This window comes from Asterias rubens, chromosome 1 (assembly GCF_902459465.1).
Source record: "Asterias rubens chromosome 1, eAstRub1.3, whole genome shotgun sequence".
Lineage (NCBI taxonomy): Eukaryota > Metazoa > Echinodermata > Asteroidea > Forcipulatida > Asteriidae > Asterias > Asterias rubens.
In genome coordinates, this window is record NC_047062.1 from 11,868,255 (window position 1) to 11,886,567 (window position 18,313).

Consider the following 18,313-nt stretch of genomic DNA (forward strand, 5'->3'; position numbering starts at 1 on the left):
GCATATTGTGCCCCAGCACCTTGGTGCTAAGAGGTCTCATAATTCAAAAATAATTCCCCTTACCTTGCAGGAAATAATGTATGTTTAATTATGGTGCTAGGTGCGCCACTGAGTGACAGATATGCGTGCTATATATGAGAAGCAACTATTATTATTATTTATGGGCAGTTACATTGTCTGAAATCTCTTACCTGTAGACACTGGTGCGGTAGTATAAGGTGCATCTGTTGGTGGAGGTGTCATTGTTACTGTAGGTGTAGTCACGACTGTCTCGCAGTGCTGGCCAGTGAAACCCACAACACAGAAGCAAACATATTGTGTTCCTTCCCCACTCTGGAAGCATGTGCCGTTGTTCTGGCATTCCACATCGGCACAGGGTAACCCAGCACCTAGTGTAGGATCTTCACTCCCCACAGGATCTGTCGTGACAAGACATGAGGTTGAGTTGTTAGCGGGACGGATTCATTTCTCAACTTTTATAGAAAAGACATCAACGCACGGCAAAGTCTTGGGACCAATTTTATCAAGCTTTAAAATTGTGAGATACCATGGTCCTTTTGAAAAACACTTTAGTGAGCTTGAATCAAACATGAGGCAAAAAACAGCAATAACAATATAAACAAATCAATACTTTTTGGAAGCTTTCCATCCTTAAATGCAAGTGTTATGCATTCCAAAAATGGCAGAAACCACTGGTTCAAATCTTAAGCATATGATCAAATCTGGATTTCTCTATGAAGCTTTTCAAAACCATGGCTTTGGCTTTGAATTCGGCTCAGGCTATAGCTTGACCCTATAGCTTTGCGTATGTGCTCAGGGCTCCAAACGAGAGGCAGAGCCTGAAACCTAATCCCAAGCCGAAACCGTGGTTTTGAAAAGAGCCTATGAATGAAAGCCACATTGGGTTAAAAGAAGAAACAAGTCGATTCCTGCCATGTGTGAATGAATAGTTCCACAGATTACATTTGTTAATGTTAGAAACCCTTTGCGAGAAAATGATGTTAATAAAAAAGAAAGCGTTGCCACATTGCTTTTAGCGGAGAAAAGCATACAGCAAGGACCATACAAGCAATGGCTATTTCATTCCAAATGGATACACAAAAGCTTGGCAATACTTTACTACTACTAAACCAATGCAAACATTGTGTGATTGACTACATTTGCAGAACACAACAACAAACCAACCACACAAATAAGTCTACAAACTCAATGCATTTCACCTCAAAACTAATGGTTATCGGTTTGGATTATTATGAAACAAACTTCTATTAATTTGCATTCGAGAGTCAATCTCTATCATACAAAAAAAGGAATGATGAAACTGGCTTATTAGCACAGGTGCAAGCTCGCGTGTCACGCCCATGTTTCAACACTTTTTACTGGTCATATACAAAGGTTTATACACACCCACGTGACGCGCTCTACACCAATAGGAATAGCGAAACTGTCTGAGGTATTTATGAGTATAAGATTAAAACGGCCTCTAGCCATCGGACTAAATCGGTGGTCTAACGGCAAAACATCTGCCCTAGCAATGCAAAGATCGTGTGTTGAATCCCACCTGAGTAACTTGTCTAAGGATTTTTACCCCCACAAAACTTGGGAAAGGTACTGGGTATACAGTGCTTAATACACATCGATGTAAGGGTAAAAATAAAACATATTAAAGGCAGTGGACACTATTGGTAATTACTCAAAATAATTTTAACAAAAAACCATTACTTGGTAACGAGTTATGGGGAGAGGTTGACACGCAGTATAAAACACTGTTAGAAACGGCTCCCTCTGAAGTAACGTTGTTTTTTTTCAACGAATTTGATTTCGAGACCTCAGAATTAGACTTTGGGGTCTCGAAATCAACCACCTGAAAGCACACAATTTCATGTGACAAGGGTGTTTTTACTTCGTTTTTTTTTTATCTCGCAACTTCGAAGACCAAGTGAGTTCAAACTTTCACAGGTTTGTTATTTTATGCATTTGTTGAGATACACGAAGTGGGAAAACTGGCCTTTGACAATTATCAATAGTGTCCAGTGTCTTTAAAAACAATATTAATCTTTATTTCCGTGGAGAATTATTTCATTAAAAAAGAACACACAGGGAGGGCGGGTGCTACAGACGAGTTGAGTAGCGCAAGAAAAAGAAGAAGAAAAAAAATTCTTAATGGCAGGTTAGTACAAATATCTGTATTATGTCATTATGAACTTCAAATCGATGATTCTACACCCAAAACAAACAGGATATGTGGGTACATACACGTCCTCTGGTCGCACGTTTCACCAGTGAAGCCCGAGGGGCACAAGCAGACATACGAGGACGATGTTACATCAGAGCCTTGATAACAACTGCCCCCGTTGGCACATGGATTCAAAGCGCACATGTTTACACCTAGTCAATGAGAGCACACATGAAAAGCAGATGTGCATAGCAAAGTTTATCAGGGGGGAGGGTCGGTTGAAAAGAAATCACATACATAGAAAAGTTTATAAAGGGGAGGGGGTACACATAAAAAGGAGGTACCGGTACATAGACAAATTTATCAGGGGAGGGGGAGGCGTACACATGGAAAGAATACATGCATAGACAAATTTATTAGGGGGAAGGGAAAAAAGTAGATAGGTGTAGTGAACGGGGATGGGGGAGTGAAGGGGGCAGGTTGGCTGCATTTAGCAAGGAGTTGTCCAATAAAGGAGGGCTTCCATTTTAAATGTGAAAAAACAGGGTGCTGAAAAAGAAATTGTAAGCTTCTTAAGTTGCTTTAACTCTAGCAATGACCAGTGTTAACTTATTAAGTATAATGCCATGCATTTATATAGGAGTAAAACAATCGAACGGTTAAAAACAAAATCAAGGGTATACTTTGCCGTTCCGATTAAGTGGTGCAATCCAATGAATTATAAGTTTGGTCTGCTAATCACACCGGAACACTGCTAGGGTTAAAGCCAGCCATTTTGTTTGGTTGATTTTGCCAAAGATATTTTATCTATCACATTTGCGGTTGCCAGTTTTAGATTAGAAGGTATTTCAGAACATATAGACCAATCCGACGAAACAAAGTTGGTAGCGCCCTCTATTGAAAATTACCAACTGCGGTGTCTTTGTGTCTTTTTGTGCACAATCTAGGCATTGATGACACCGCAGCAAATGGTGCGCGGTGCTCAACACTTGCGCGCCCAGTGCGCGTTGGATTGGTCTATACAAACAACATATTGTTATCATTAGAAAGATACAAACAAACATTCAGCATTTACAATTGCAAGGAACTTTTCAGCAAAGATTTCTTTTTGCTAAGTTTGATTTAGTTGAGGTCAAACAAATTGAAGTTACACATGAATTAAGACAAACAGCTTAGAAAGTACATAGCACGATTGAGTACGTATTCACTGGAATTGGCTTTGACTTATGCTCTGCTTTAAAAGCTTGTGCAAATGGGATAAGACTTCAGAAGACACAGCCGAAGTAAGCCACACAACTTCAAAAACATCCGATAGTTTAAAACAAGCACATGCTAGAGTCTCTTGATAGGTTTTCCCTGTCAATTGCAACCAAATCTTTTTTCAATTCAACACCATTAAATCGGTAACAAATTCGGTCAATGGCCAGTGACTTACCAATGGCAAACTCAACCGAAACAGTTATTGGATACGACCGCCAAAATGTATCCCAACCAATGGTAGAGAGGCTGTGCCACTATTTATACAAAACCTTGTTGGGAAAAAATCAAGATTTGTTTTGAAGATGCCGATCTGATAATATGTATTCTCTTTGATTGTATTTGGTCATGGTCTTTACCTCCAAAGTTCACTCCGCAAGTCAGTCCCCCGAAGCCCAGTGGGCAGAGACATTGGTACTCTAGGAAGCTTGAACCTGAACGTGTGACTGCGATACACGAAGCGCCGTTCTGACATGGGAGCTGGAAACATGGGTCTGCAAAAAGAACAAAAAGCAACCTTTAATTTGAAGCTTTGGATTTGATTCTTGATGAAAAACCTTTAGCCTTTGAAAAAAGGGTTTGAGATCAGTAAAAGCAAAAAACTAAGTAAACTTCAAAAGACAAGCCAAAATACAAGTCACAAGAGACAAGTTTGCAATTGATTTTTTTTTTTTAGACACTTGTCTTGCTTTATATTCTACTACTGCGGAGTAGATTTATCGGATTGATTTCGAGCAGAAATGTCCTGCTTTTAAACTACTACCGTTGCTGAAGATAGAAAATCAGTTGATAACTTCACTACTGTTGAGTGAGTTCTTAATTTATTTTGATGTTTCAACTAGCTTGCTTTAGTCATCGTCAGGAGACTGTAAATAAGCATTGATTTGAAGTTGAATTTACCTGCTTCAGAGCAATGCATCTCTGTGAACCCAGGGAGACAACTGCATTCATACCACTCCTCGGTCAAGCGACAAGTTCCTCCATTCATGCAAGGATTGCTTCGGCAAAAATCTAGCGACAAACCAAAATTCAGCCCATAAGATAACTTATGGAACTTAAAGGGATGGTACACAATGGTAATCACTTTACAGCAGCTTTCGATACTACTATCAAGCATTTTTTTGAATAATTTTACTTCCAAATAATGTGGCTATAAGGTTTATTGCGAATACAAAAGAGAGGGCGCTGTTGAACAACACAAAGATATAGGCGATGTGTGCGCGAATCGTGCATGAAAACATTCACCGCGGCAGCAAGTCGCGCAAACTTACCTATCTGCCTACCCATTAACGCATTGCTATTCTGAATCGCGATAAACCTTATAGAAAAAGATGTAATTTTTTGTTCCCCCAAATTTGAATTTGCTTTTGTGTCTGGGGGATTGTTTTGGGAGGGATGAATGCCTTTTTTCAAAGGTGGGTCGCCAAGAAGGCCTTTAGCCTGGCGGTAGCCAAAGGAATGTTTATTCCAACCTTTAACCTTACCTTCTACATTGCAATTGGCTCCGGAATAACCCGAGTTGCAGATGCATTGATAGGAGATTCCACTGGATTCGCAGGTTGCACCATTCTCACATGGGTTTCCAGCGCAGGGATCCGCTGATGACGACGGAGTGAAAAACATAAATGGAGAAACATCAGAATAAATTTTAGAGACTAAACCATGATGTATCGATATTTTACCACCATGGTACTATAGACGCAAATACACCAAGTTTCCTTCATTTAATGGCATAGTGTCGACACAACTACACGAAATGCCAAATTTATGCCACACAAAAACCTGCCCTATGTATGCCCGACAAACATCAGAGTAAAAACAAAAAACAGTTGTACAGGACATTTGAAACTGTCTTAAATACACTGGTTCGGCCAACAAGAAGCATTGAGAATTTGTCAGCGACTAAACTATTTGCAAATGTCAGACGCTTGTTCTAGCAATGCAAAGAACGTCTGTTTGAATCCCACTAAAGTGATCGTTTGTGATTTTCATAGAACTTGTAGGACTATGTTTACAGTTCTTAAAGTGGCACGTTGCCTTGGATTGGGCAAGTTGGTCTAAGAAAAGCATTTGAAACCGTTTGTTATGAAGATGTTCAAAGGATTTGGGTACTTTTTGTAACACAAAGCACAATGTTACAATAAACTTACACTGCTTGAAAATAATGATAGTAGAAAGCGTACCTTAAAATATTAGTTGCTGAGGTGCTGTAGTTTTTAAGAAATGAGTAAAACAATGTAATGAAAAAAGGTTTTTACATGCTAACATAATTTTAACAAGTTTAGCATAAATCTATAGACATTGTGTTTTTTGACCTACAAACAGTACAAATTTGACTCCATAATAATTAGTTCACGACGTATAAGGAAAACCTTGCAATTTTGAGGCAAATTTGTAAAGGGAAAAGACTCACCAACACAACGATCACCGTAGAAACCAACGGGACACATGCAGACGAATCTTTCGCTTGACTGGCTCCTAAAGCACGTTCCATTATTCTGACAGGGGTTGGAAGTGCAAGGATCTAAGAAGAAATCAAACACAAAAATTATATCTGAAGGGGGGGTATTTGTTGACAATTACTGTGGAAGGACGGCCTTGTAGAGGTGGTCACTTGTTCCTCCTTGCCCCTCACTGGCTTGGTATTTTAATCTATTTTGAATATTTGTATTTATTTTTAGTTTCTCAGTCAATACTTTTAGTATAGTAACTTTTAATCCCTGTTTGTTATGCCAGTGTGAAGTGTAATAAAATAATAAATAAATAAATGAATAAAAAAAAATCTGACATTTCTAATCACTACTTTACATACCAATGAGTTCCGACTCGCAGTTTGTTCCTGTCCATCTGTCTAGGCAGCGGCATTTATAATTGAGCATCTGGCTGGTCGGGTCCGCTCCGTATAACGGCTGACTGGAAGACTCAGGTACATCGACGCAGAGTCCACCGTTCAAACATGGATTACTGACACAAGCCCCTGATAATAAAAAGCATAAGGGTTAGGTGCCATTCAGTTTGGTAAGTGTAAACAAAATAATAACATTCTTCAAGAAAGAGCCTTTTAGACTTGGAGAAAGTCTCTGCTAGGGTCCAAACGTCAGGCCATTCATTTTGTTTGTGCATATACCTTAAGGATGTTCTTTCATTTTTGTGGGTGATTTTGTTCTTCTTAGATACTCGCACTTTCCACCCCTGGGTTTTTTTTTCGGGGGGGGGGAGGGTTGTTGCCGCTTGCATTTAATCACCAAAAGTATTCCACATCTTCCATGCAACTTGAACACAGAGTCAGACTTACTCTGTACTCCGCATGTAGTTCCTAGAAACTGGCTGGTGCAGATGCAGTAGAACTCCCAGGTACCTCCAGTAACTGGGATGGCGTTACACACTCCAGTGTTCAGACATGGGTTGGGACTGCAAGGATCTGTGAAAAATCGTAGGAATTAGGTGAATGGGTTCATCAAGACTAAAAATATTAATATATTATATTTTGCTTTTTTCACTCCCAAAGGGTGTCCCAAAGCGCTTCAAATTATTACACCTGGACACCGGGCCTTAAATCATTTCTTAAACCATTTCAGCTCCCTGGGGGGTATACAGCCTTGTGCAACAAATGCAGACATGCCAACCTCTGGGATCACAAAACTGTATTCTGAAACCCCAAAACCTGTATTTTGCATCAAAAAACCTGTATTTTTTATAAAACATGCGTAAACGTAGCTTTAAGCCCGAGACAGGCAAAAAAGAGAAGGTGTGAAGGCCATTAAGTTATCAAACAGCCTCATTAAACCAGTAAATTAAAACTTGAGAAAACAATTAAAAATAAAAACAAATATTAAAAAAAAATTGATAAATCATATCTTAAAGATATTGATAAATCATATCCTATTTATGTAGAAACCCTTGTCAATTAATTAAATATCATTTTCTTTGTCAAAAGAAGACAAGTACAAAACAAAACAAAACTAATTCAATTTCAATGAAGAAGACAAAATAACAAATCATCCCAAAAGTTTCATTTTTTTGCATTTGGGGGCATAGTTCTTAAATTTATCTTATAAAAATCTCGCTTCAGGCGCTCTATATCTTTTGCGTCTTTATTTTGGCAAATTCTTTTGCAAACTCGATTCGTCCGTCCGTTCACAAAACGACCGATACCATATAAGGGCATTTGACAACAGCGCCCTCTGTTGTTCAATGAATTGTGTTGGACTGGTTCCCTGTGAAATCGGGACGTCAGATAAACTGGCGTGTAGTATGCAATGCAGGTTTGTGCTACTAGCGTGCGTGCAATGTTGGATGCGAGGGAACCTTCGTTGCGCTCGATATGTGGTGAAAGTTGAATAAGGAATTCCCATGGAATAGAGTTCACTAGATAATCATTATCGGCCGTAAGTAGTCGGCCGAAAACTTATTTGTGTCAATAAAAAGATATTGAACTTGAGTTAAAAAAGGGCACAACGGCCAACGGGGATTAAATGGTATTTGTGCGGTGGCGATGCCCAAAACCGTATTTTTCTTGCAAAACCCTTACACCCGTATTTTTTTAACAAAAACCCGTACGAAATACAGGAAAAACGTACTAGTTGGCATGTCTGCAAATGCGCTACTCATCTAAGTCTTTCACAAGAACCATCTCTGACGTCACAGGTACCCATTAACCCCTGGGTGTAGAGAGGCAATTATAGTTGTCTTGCTCAGGGACACAAGTGTCACGACCGGGATTCGGCCCCACACTCTGCTGAACAGAATCAGCAGAGCTTGAACTGGGTGCTCTTATACGCCCGGCCGAGACACCCCATGACACCCTTATCTTTATAGGGTGTCATGGCCGAGCGGTTTATAGCACCGAACACTAGTTCTGGTGGTTAATTCATCAGGGTGTGGGTTCGAATCCCGGTCATGACATTTGTGTTCTTGCGCAAGGCATTCAATATAAGTGCCTCTCTTCAACCAGGGGTATATATGGGTACCTGCGAGGGTAGATGTTGATATTGTGTTTAACACAAACATTTGGAGCACCATGGCAACTCAAGGCTGTATAATCCCCAAGGAGCTGAGAAAGGTTAAAGGAATGTTATTGGCTCAATGACCAGTGCACTGATGTTAAGCACATTGAAACATTATGGTAAGATGCGCTTTATATGATTATTATTGTAAATACTATAAAGTGGTCCTTAGAAACATCTGTTTCTATCAAACTTCACTGTACTGTTAAACTCAAATCTAAAAAGATTCTGTCTGAAATATAAAAGCCTTTTGGTCATTGATAATCAGATGTGGCCGAGCGGATAAGAGCACCGAACTCAAGCTCTGGTGTTTCTGTTCAGCAGAAAGTGGGTTCGAATCCCGGTCGTGACACTTGTGTCCCTGAGCAAGACACTTTACTTTAATTGCTTCTATTGGCCCAGGGGTAAATGGGTACCTATGAGGGCAGAGATGGTTGTTGTGGTTGGTTTAGCCTAGTGCGCTACATATTTGGTAGCACAGGCTGTATACTCTCCAGGGAGCTGAGATGGTTTAAGGAATGAGATGGCCCAGTGATCAGGGCAATAATGTTGGAAGCGCTTTGAGACGTGGTGTATAAAGCGTAATATTTTCATTATTAACTGGTTGAGTATTTTGGTAAAGAAGAAACATTGGGGGCGCTCTTTCACCTGGTGTATCACAATTCTGTCCAACAAACTCATCCGGGCAGTTGCAAATGTAGCCTTCCCCCGAGTTAGTCGGTATGCAAGAGCCGCTATACTGGCAAGGTGTTGAGGTGCATGGATCTACAAAGGAAAGATGACAAGATATATTCAATATCACAAACAGCTGTGGGAATTAGTTACCTGCGTGATGATGTGGCCTTATTTGAAAAGAATTGTTTGAAGCTTAGCATGGTGTAGATAAATAAGAAAGAAACTATAAATAAATATTAAACGGACGAGCAGAGTATACTGTTTGAAACGTCGAGACCACACCGGCTCTTTTCACACAAAAGAGATTTACACATGGTTGTAGCCGCAAGATAACCATTATTTATGTTTTCTTCCTATGATATTTGTTCCTTGAAAAAAGGAGAAACATTTTTTAGAGTACAAGGGACTGATTTACATGTGCATTGACACAATATTGTTCAGACTATTTATTCACCATTTGTCTGATTTTTTTCAAGGGCAAATAGAATCAAAAATCAGATTAAAGGGTCTATGTACTTTTTGTAAAACAAAAACACAATTTCTACAGATTTACACTAAACTTACACAGTTTGAAGATAATGATAGTAGAAAGCTTCCCTGAAAATATTAGATGCTGAGGAGCTGTAGTCTTACTGATCATGAGACGAAAATTATTTTAGCTTCTAAAAACGTATTTTCATGACATTGTTTTACTTTTTTCTCAAAAACTACAGCACTTCAGCAACTAATATTTTAAGGGAAGCTTTGTATAGACCTTATGCACATGACGTCATTTCAGTAGGGCGCCCTCACCTAGAGGTCAAAAGGAGGTTGTTCATTGGCCAATCCTGTGCGTTGCGCGTACAAATCTGTGCGTTGCGATTGTTTCGTCACCATTTTTCCACTAAGATGGCCGCTGGATGACATCAATGCATAAGGTCTATTATCATTATCTTCAAACTGTGTAAGTTTAATGTAAATCTGTGGAAATTGTGTTGTGTGTTAAAAAAAGTACCCAAATCCTTTAAAGTAGGAAGATAACATGCCTGTATTTGTCACAATCCAATTCAAATTGACTATAAATAAAATAAAAAGTTATCACTGCTAAAGTCAATTTACTGAGCGCCAACCTGCATGGGGGGGAATGGTACACGTTTCTCCAGTGTACTGGTCTCGACACAGGCAGACAAAGTTACCAGGATTGTAGACGTCTTCTATACACGTTCCTCCATTCTCACATGGTGACGACACACAAGGACCTGAGAGCCAAGAACAATAGTTAGTAGCGAGGACCATCAGAAACAGTCATCACACTTTCTAAAAACAGAGCAGTCCTGATACTTCATTCTTGTGGGAGCAAGGCAATTTTTATGAAGTTAACATCAGTTAAGCTTTAAGAAAGACTCTGCTAGGGTTGAAATGTCAGCTGTTGATTTCGCAAAGAGTTAGGACTCGTCTTATCTCGAGTTAGGATGAGTAACTCGTCCTAACTTAGGATTAATCTTAAGGTCTGCATGCTATAATGCAGGGTTGGGACTCGTCCTAAGTCCTAAGATTAGTCTTAAGTTAGGAAGAGTTTTGTGAAATCGACGGCAGGTCACTAAAGGTACTTTTTGCGATTATATAATACTGGTTGGCAACAGCTAAATCTTTTTTTTCCTAAAATTAACACCTATGGTAGTGTGAAGAGTTTTAAAAATAATAAAACAAAATTGGATATTGATATAATGGGCTACTGTGTGCAAAGACCCTAAACTCAGTCTGCGTAATAGTACTCAGTGTGTGTGTTGATGAAAGGAGAAAAAAAAAAAACTTGCTCCTTGTATTGCCACCACTATGGGCAACATTGTAAACCAAGTTTGACTAGCTAGGCTTCATACTGGTACCCTGTCCTTACAGGTGTTGGTTTCTGTATACACACGTTCATCAAATATAAGAGCGAATCTCATTAAACCCAGGTGAAATGATCCGAGGTCAAACGCGATGTGTGATGTCAGATGTTCAAGCTCAGCTAGCTTAACCAAATTGTACCTACCTACAACTTCACATCTTCGTCCAGTGTATCCCTCAAGACAAAGGCACTGGTAGTTACCGTCTCCAGCGTTGCTGCAGAATGCTCCGTTCATGCAGGGGTTACTGGAACAAGCCAGAGGTACTGGATATGGGGGGGGGGGGCAGGTGATAACAAATATTTATTTTAAAAAAAAGATGGAAACAGAGAAATTACAATGATAAGTGGTAAGTTTTAAATTGACAAATAATAATTTGCTAAATACAATGTGGGAAAAAACTAATTTGATTTGTCGACCCAAATCAACTGTCACCAAGTGGCATGTTTCCACCTACTCCTGGGGCTGAAACAGGGTTACCCCCATCACAGTTCAGGAAATATGTAGGCATTGGTATCATCCACTAGGAGACTGGCTGGCAGAGCAAAATGCTCTACCTTTCCAACTTTTGACCATGCCAGTATGGGTGCCCTGCTCAAGTGCACAAGTCTCATGACTGGGTACCGAATCCCACACTCAGCTGCTGAAAACACCAGAGCTTGGGTCCAGTGAGCTAGAGAGAGCCACTGTAAGAAGAACTGACTCAAACAACCAATGTATGCACATGGCTTCACCGCAAACCTCACTCGATTGTGCTCCCAACAAGCAAACTTTCAAATCCAGCTAATAGTCACCTTGCTGTTCACACTGTGTACCAGTGTGGGTGGTCGGGCAGGCACAGCTAAAACCACCGGGGGCAAAGGGAGACGGGATGCACGTTCCGTTATTCAGGCACGCTCCAACCACACATGCCCCTACACCTGATGAAAAAGGGCAAAGGGGCACTTTGGATGAAAAAACAAATTATAGATGCACATTGCTGCTCTTCAAATAAGAGACGTTTTGTTACTGAAATTATATAAAAGGTATACGTTTACTAATCACTTTTAATGGCAAACAAAGCGACACACTCCTTCAAGGATTGCTTCGGCAAAAATCTAGTGACAAACCAAAATTCAGCTAATGAAGATAATTATAAGACTTAAAAGGAAGGTATATAATTGGTAATCGCTATTAAAATTAATGCCAAAAAAAGACTTGGTTAGAAGTTTAGTTCAAAACATTTAGAGGATCATTTCACTACGAAGTAATGTGTTTATGTAAAAAGCACTTTTTATCCCAAAAAAATTTTATCTGAAAAAGTAATACTTCTCAGATTGTGTATTCCAAATGCAGAATATCTTCTTGCATGGATATAACCTCTCCAGATCTTCGGAAATATAAAAAAACGCAACCAACTTTTGAAATGCAATTTTCACAGGTTATTTTTAAGGTATACATCTATATCAGTTCAAACAAGCATACAATCCCTTCAAGAATATTCAATCATGTAAACAGTATTTTAAAGGGATGCTGCAGTGAATTCAATTAAAACAGTTAATTTTGCTGTCATTTATTTCTGATAAATGTATTGAACATCAATAAAATGTGTTTTGTTTTTTTCCTGACATATCTCACTTGCGTAATTAGCAAAAAAGTCATGCCCCCCCCTTTTGTGGATTGTTACCGCCCCCCTACCCTCGACGTCACATCGGGAATTTAAACATATCATCGGCAAAAAGAGTCTGGTCCCTAACTACAAGCCCCTAGGTACCAGGCCACACAGTGCACACGTCTCTATATGCACACAGCCAGGCGGCCCGACAGCTCGGGTTACCGACATGACGTCATGTTTATGCAAATGAAGGCTCCCTTTTAGGGGCGGGGTGGGTTCCCCTAATCTCTTGAAAACCATTTTTAAAATACCGTTTTTTAAAAAGTCATGTTTAATCGTTTAAATTAATTTAAAAAACACTGCAGCCACCCTTTAAGCAGCACTACCACCAGGAGTTTTGTCATTTACAGCGACTTACTTTTCATCTTTCCTAAGATTAACCAAGACAAGTGAGAAATATAATGTGGAAGAGACTTACCAGTGTCGATTATTTCACAACGAACTCCGACGTATCCATTGGGACACTGACACAGTATCATATCAGCGGATGGATCAGATGGTTTAGTACAAACTCCATCGTTCAGACATGGATTACTGGCACATGGATCTAAATAGCCCACAAGAAAGAAAAAATTATTACACTGACGATGACTAGAGGACGCTAGTCGAAATGTTGAGACCAATTGAAGAACTGACTCCGTGGTAGTGCAGTTAATTTTGATCATATAAGCTAAAGTGGTAGTCCAGCCAAACGTTGAGACCGATTCAAGAACTGACTCCGTGGTAGTGCAGTTAATTCTGATCATATAAGTTAAAGTGGTAGTCCAGCCATTTTTCGATACCTTCCGCCCGGGTAGTAGTAGTTAAAATGCATGACAGAGTTAAAATGCAAGACAGTTCTTTTCAGAACTGAGAAGTCTCCCGAACATAATAGAAATACAGTTCTCTGAAGAATAAACTCTACCTGGCAAGTAGATCCACACATGGTGTAACCGCAAACCAAATATATATTGCTACCTCTCACCATGCAATGCCTCAAACCCAATAAACATTACGCTGATCATAAGCAGCTAAAAGCTCTGGAAGGGCACTGTAAACTTACCAAAGGAATGATCGATTAATTGATTGACTGATTAATTGATTAATTGTCACTTATACTAAAATGGAGGCATGATACTTCAAGGACTAAACATACAATTGCCTCAATGCCACTGGTCACTTGCCAACTTCAACAAAAAAATACTTTCAAAAATAAACTTTGGGAAAAATTAAGGATATCCAAACAAAAATGAGAAAGTAATAGCTTTTTGGGAGTTTTGTTTTAACAGGTCAGCTAGTTCACATTTGGGAATTAATTTTATGTTTCAATTTGTGAGTGTGAAGCTTTGCCAAGGGCATGGCTTAATGCCGTACAAGGGCTTGCGGTATAAAAGGGAGACAAATATTCCTATGGAACTATTAAGAAATACATTCTTATGGAACTAAAAAAGGGGAAAGTTTGATTCCTAAACTGATAAGTCTGAGAAGATGAGACAACAAAAAACAAGAAACAGGGAGCTTACTTGAAGTTTCACAGAGGTTACCCTCGAAGCCGTGACGACAAGAACACACAAAGGCTCTGCTGTTCTGACTGGAGGTGTAGCAGGTCCCACCACTCAAGCAAGGATTGCTCGAAGTGCAAATATCTGAAGATGGAATCAACATTTTGCAAAATTGTTTTACTTTATAAGGAGGGTACATCTTTGGTAATAATTCAAAACTTTAAGGCACTGGACACTATTGGCAAGTACGCAAAATAATGGTTAGCATAAACACTTACTTGGTAACGAGCAATGGAGAGCTGTTGATAGTATAAAACATTGTGTTAAAAAAAAAACTTTCTGCCCCTAACCCCCCCCCCCCCCCTCTCTTTCTCTCTCTCCCTAACCATTGCTCTGTTCTTCGGGTTGGCCATTAAGCCGTTGGTCCCATGTGTTATGTAACGCATGTAAAAGAAATCAGTGCACTTATCGAAAAGAGAAGGGGTTCACCCCGGTGTTCCTGGTTGTGGCTGCTGAATGTGCCGTAGCACCTTGTGTATTTGTGTTGCCATTGAGCTCTGACGAAAGACACTACAAGGGTCAAACGTCAGGCCGTTAACAAATTCTTGCATTTTTACCATAGGTCCTTGAGGTTAATAAGCAGTTTGCAACAACTACAGGTAATTCTATTTTCTCAAGTTTTGTGTTCAGCAGATAATTCGAATATATTTTAAAAAATAAATCTGTAAATGCAGCTCCTTGAAGTATGGCTGTAGTTTGATCAAACATTGCCAGAGGGTAAAGTCTTTTAAAATCCTTCCTCACCGTGAACATGTTCACATCTAGGGCCGTAAAACTCTTCAGTACATAAACACTCTGTGTTGGTAGCATCATCCGCGGCTTGCACACACAAGCCACCATTTTGGCATTCCACGTTGAAGCAACTGTTCACTGTGAATGAAAAGAAACCGAAAACAAAGACATGAGTAACTATTCCTTCATAGGACATTCCATCTTTGCTCGTACACCTCAACAGGGCTTGAAATTCAAACTGACCAACAGGCCCATGGCATCAGGGGCCGATTCACAAAGAGCCAAGATTGATCTTAACTGCAAATCAATTGTAGTTGTTTAGTCAAGTGTGATGTCACATTACAAATCACTATGGTGATACTGACACCTTGTCTGGATTTTATTTACGATGGATTTTATTGCTTTGTCAAATCGAGCCCAGGCCAGTAAACTCACAACTGTTGCTTTTGTTCAGATGTTGACATTTGGTCTGGTATAAACATCTTTCATTTCTGTTGAGTATTTAAGTACACTTCTTTCTCAAAATTCAAAAACCAATCTCTTAATAATAATAATAATAATAACAAATTCTTATATAGCGCATTTCACAATAATTTGTATCAATGCGCTTTACATTAGTCATTGGGCCAATAAACATCCCTTTAATCTTTCTCAGCTCCCATTAGGGAGTATACAGCCCCGAGCTGCCGTGGCGTTCTGAAAGCTTTTCATTCACAATACCAACCTCTACCCTCGCAGGTACCCATTTATACCCCTGGGTGAAGAGAAGCAATTATAGTAAAGTATCTTGCTCAAGGACACAAGTGTCACGACCGGGATTCGAACCCACACTCCGGTGAATTAGCACCAGAACTTGAATTCGATGCTCTTAACCACTCGGCCGTGACACTCTCTTCTGCAACTTGTGCCCTTAAAGTAAGGCGCTTAATCATAAATACACAAAGTTTGAAGGGTAGTGCATTCTATTCTACCAGCTACGCTCCTAGTGGACGATACACCCATACCAAGAGGGGTAACCCTGTTGCAGCCTCTGGGGTAGGTGGCAACGTGGCCCTGGTGGCAGTTCATTGGGTCGATACCCTAAATCAGTTTAGTGATATGCCTCTGTTTACTCACCTTCACGGGATCATCCAGGGCTTGTGATGTTAGATGATCTCTCATAAAAGATTAGTGTTTTAAACGGTATATGTACTTTTTGTAGGACAAACCAAACACAATGTCCACAGATTTACACTAAACTTACACAGTTTGCAGATAATGATAGTAGAAAGCTTCCCTGAAAACATTACTTGCTGAGGTGCTGTAGTTTTTGAGAAATGTCATGAAAATAATTTTCATCTGAGTGATCATGAGACGAAAATTATTTCAGCATGTAAAAACGTATTTTCATGACATTGTTTGACTCATTTCTCAAAAACTACAGCACCTCAGCAATGCTTTCTACTGTCATTATCTTCAAACGGTGTAAGTTTAATGTAAATCTGTGGACATTATGTTTTGTGTTACAAAAAGTACCCAAATCCTTTAAAGAATATGCGGTAACACCATGTGTGTATCTACTGGCAAGGTAGAGTTTGTTCTTTATTCACTACCGCAGAGATTTATCAGATTTTCAGGAGACTTTGCAGTTCTGAAAAGAACTGTCCTGCTTTTAAACTACTACCCACGCGGAAAATTGGATGGGACTACTACTTTAGCTTATAGGATCGTAACTAACTGCACTACCATGGAGTTAGTTCTTGAAATGGTCTCAATGTTTTGACTAGCTTGCTCTACTGAAGCACTGGGAAGGACAAAGACCGACATGTGTACTAACCATCAATGTGCTGTTCACACTGAGAGCCAATGAACCCAGGGGTACAGCTGCAGATAGACCTATCTGCAGAAGAGCTGAGATAACAAGTTGCCCCATTCAGGCAAGAGTCCTTGGGGCAGCCCTGAGTATGGACTAAACATAAGGGGGACAGTCATTAGAAGCTTAATCGTTTTTTTTTATTATAAACAAGTTCTTCTAAAGTGCATTTTTACAGGAACGTGTCAATGCGCTTTATATAATTGCCCGCGTCATTGGTCCAATACTATTCCATTAATCTTTCTCGGTAGAAAATATACATAGGATTGTACATCTTGGGAAAAAATGTGTATTTGCAAAGTTTCTTTGCAAAATCTGCAAGGGAATGCTAGATTGCGAGGTCAGAAGGGAAGGCAATACTATCTCAAAACCGTAACAAATTATGTTTTCAAAACATTTATCAATCACATTCAAAATAGCAAAACAGGTGAAGCTTATAATTTGTAGACCTGTTGAACTATATGAACTTTTGAAATGGTAGCATTTTGTTTAATGTTACGAAAACCAAAATGAAAAACATTTTTTTTTGTGGTTGGGGTGGAGAGGGGGGTACTTACTGTAATTTTCGCAGATTTCTCCAGTGAAGTCATTTGTGCAGGAACAGAGGAATCCTGTCTGTCCTGTATAACATGTGCCATCATTCATACATGGGTTATCACTACACGACACTGCAACAAAAAGTATACAATAAAGTTTATGAGTACAATTTTGTCATCTTGTGTTTAAACATTAAATTTCAACAGCCTGAAGATGAGCAGAGTATACTGTTCGAAACGTCCAGACCAAATCAGTTCTTTTCAGAGCCACCACATCTGAAGTTTACTGTTCATATTTATATTATATTTATTTATAGTTACTCTTATTCTCCACACCATGCAAAGCTTCAAACACCATTCAACAGCCTGGTTTAAAAATGTATGGCAACGACAATTCTAATTTACAAATACGTAGGATTTGAAACTTTGCATGGTGGGAGTATAAACAGGTGAGGTTTGGGGTGATGTTATATAAATAACCAGTCGTTGAAATATTTCCTTACTGAACTGGAGTGCGTTTTGGCGACCCCAACCAAAGCCCAACCAACTCGAACAAGTCGGTTACCGGTTGGTCTGAACAGCATCGTCACCGTGCTCAACCGAACACGTGAAAACGCTTAACCAATAACCAATGTTTATGGTTGGGGTCGCCAAAAACGCACTCCTGAACTAGCTTTATTTATTAGTACGTGACTGAGCTCAACAGCAGCCATCTTGTAAACAACAATAACACTAAACAATAACAACCAAGAGAGGGCAGTATACAGAATAGAGACTTTGCAAGTTACGTTACTAGAGGTGACGTCATGTGTAAAATCTCTTTTAAGTAGTGGTGGTGCTGAGAAATTTATCAATGTTTTTTTATCAGTATGCTGTGATTGACTTAAGGAGGATGTTGGCCAAAGTAATAAATTGGTAGTTAGGCTCAGCGGGAAGGGGACAGGCTCGAGGACTTGGTAGGTTGGTGCTGGGACTATTACTGGGAGTGGGTGCTCCCAGAGCTGAATCAGTTGTTA

General features: G+C 39.5%; 1 protein-coding gene across 3 annotated transcripts in view; it reads right to left on the minus strand.

Annotated features, from left to right (window-relative positions):
- Positions 1 to 18,313, minus strand: part of LOC117290879 (fibropellin-1-like) — a 44,590-nt gene that overhangs the window by 16,259 nt on the left and 10,018 nt on the right. Inside the window, exons 7-23 of one of the 3 annotated variants that reach the window (XM_033772440.1) lie at positions 17,319 to 17,429; positions 16,726 to 16,857; positions 14,922 to 15,047; positions 14,139 to 14,261; positions 13,055 to 13,183; positions 11,777 to 11,902; positions 11,129 to 11,248; positions 10,224 to 10,352; positions 9,088 to 9,204; positions 6,729 to 6,854; positions 6,246 to 6,410; positions 5,847 to 5,957; positions 4,918 to 5,031; positions 4,334 to 4,444; positions 3,793 to 3,927; positions 2,257 to 2,388; positions 192 to 419 (exon numbers count right to left, since the gene is read on the minus strand). In XM_033772440.1, coding sequence (XP_033628331.1) covers positions 192 to 419; positions 2,257 to 2,388; positions 3,793 to 3,927; positions 4,334 to 4,444; positions 4,918 to 5,031; positions 5,847 to 5,957; positions 6,246 to 6,410; positions 6,729 to 6,854; positions 9,088 to 9,204; positions 10,224 to 10,352; positions 11,129 to 11,248; positions 11,777 to 11,902; positions 13,055 to 13,183; positions 14,139 to 14,261; positions 14,922 to 15,047; positions 16,726 to 16,857; positions 17,319 to 17,429 — 2,235 coding nt within the window. The remainder of the gene's footprint in view (positions 1 to 191; positions 420 to 2,256; positions 2,389 to 3,792; positions 3,928 to 4,333; positions 4,445 to 4,917; positions 5,032 to 5,846; positions 5,958 to 6,245; positions 6,411 to 6,728; positions 6,855 to 9,087; positions 9,205 to 10,223; positions 10,353 to 11,128; positions 11,249 to 11,776; positions 11,903 to 13,054; positions 13,184 to 14,138; positions 14,262 to 14,921; positions 15,048 to 16,725; positions 16,858 to 17,318; positions 17,430 to 18,313) is intronic. The other 2 variants (XM_033772454.1, XM_033772447.1) reach the window with 2 other exon arrangements.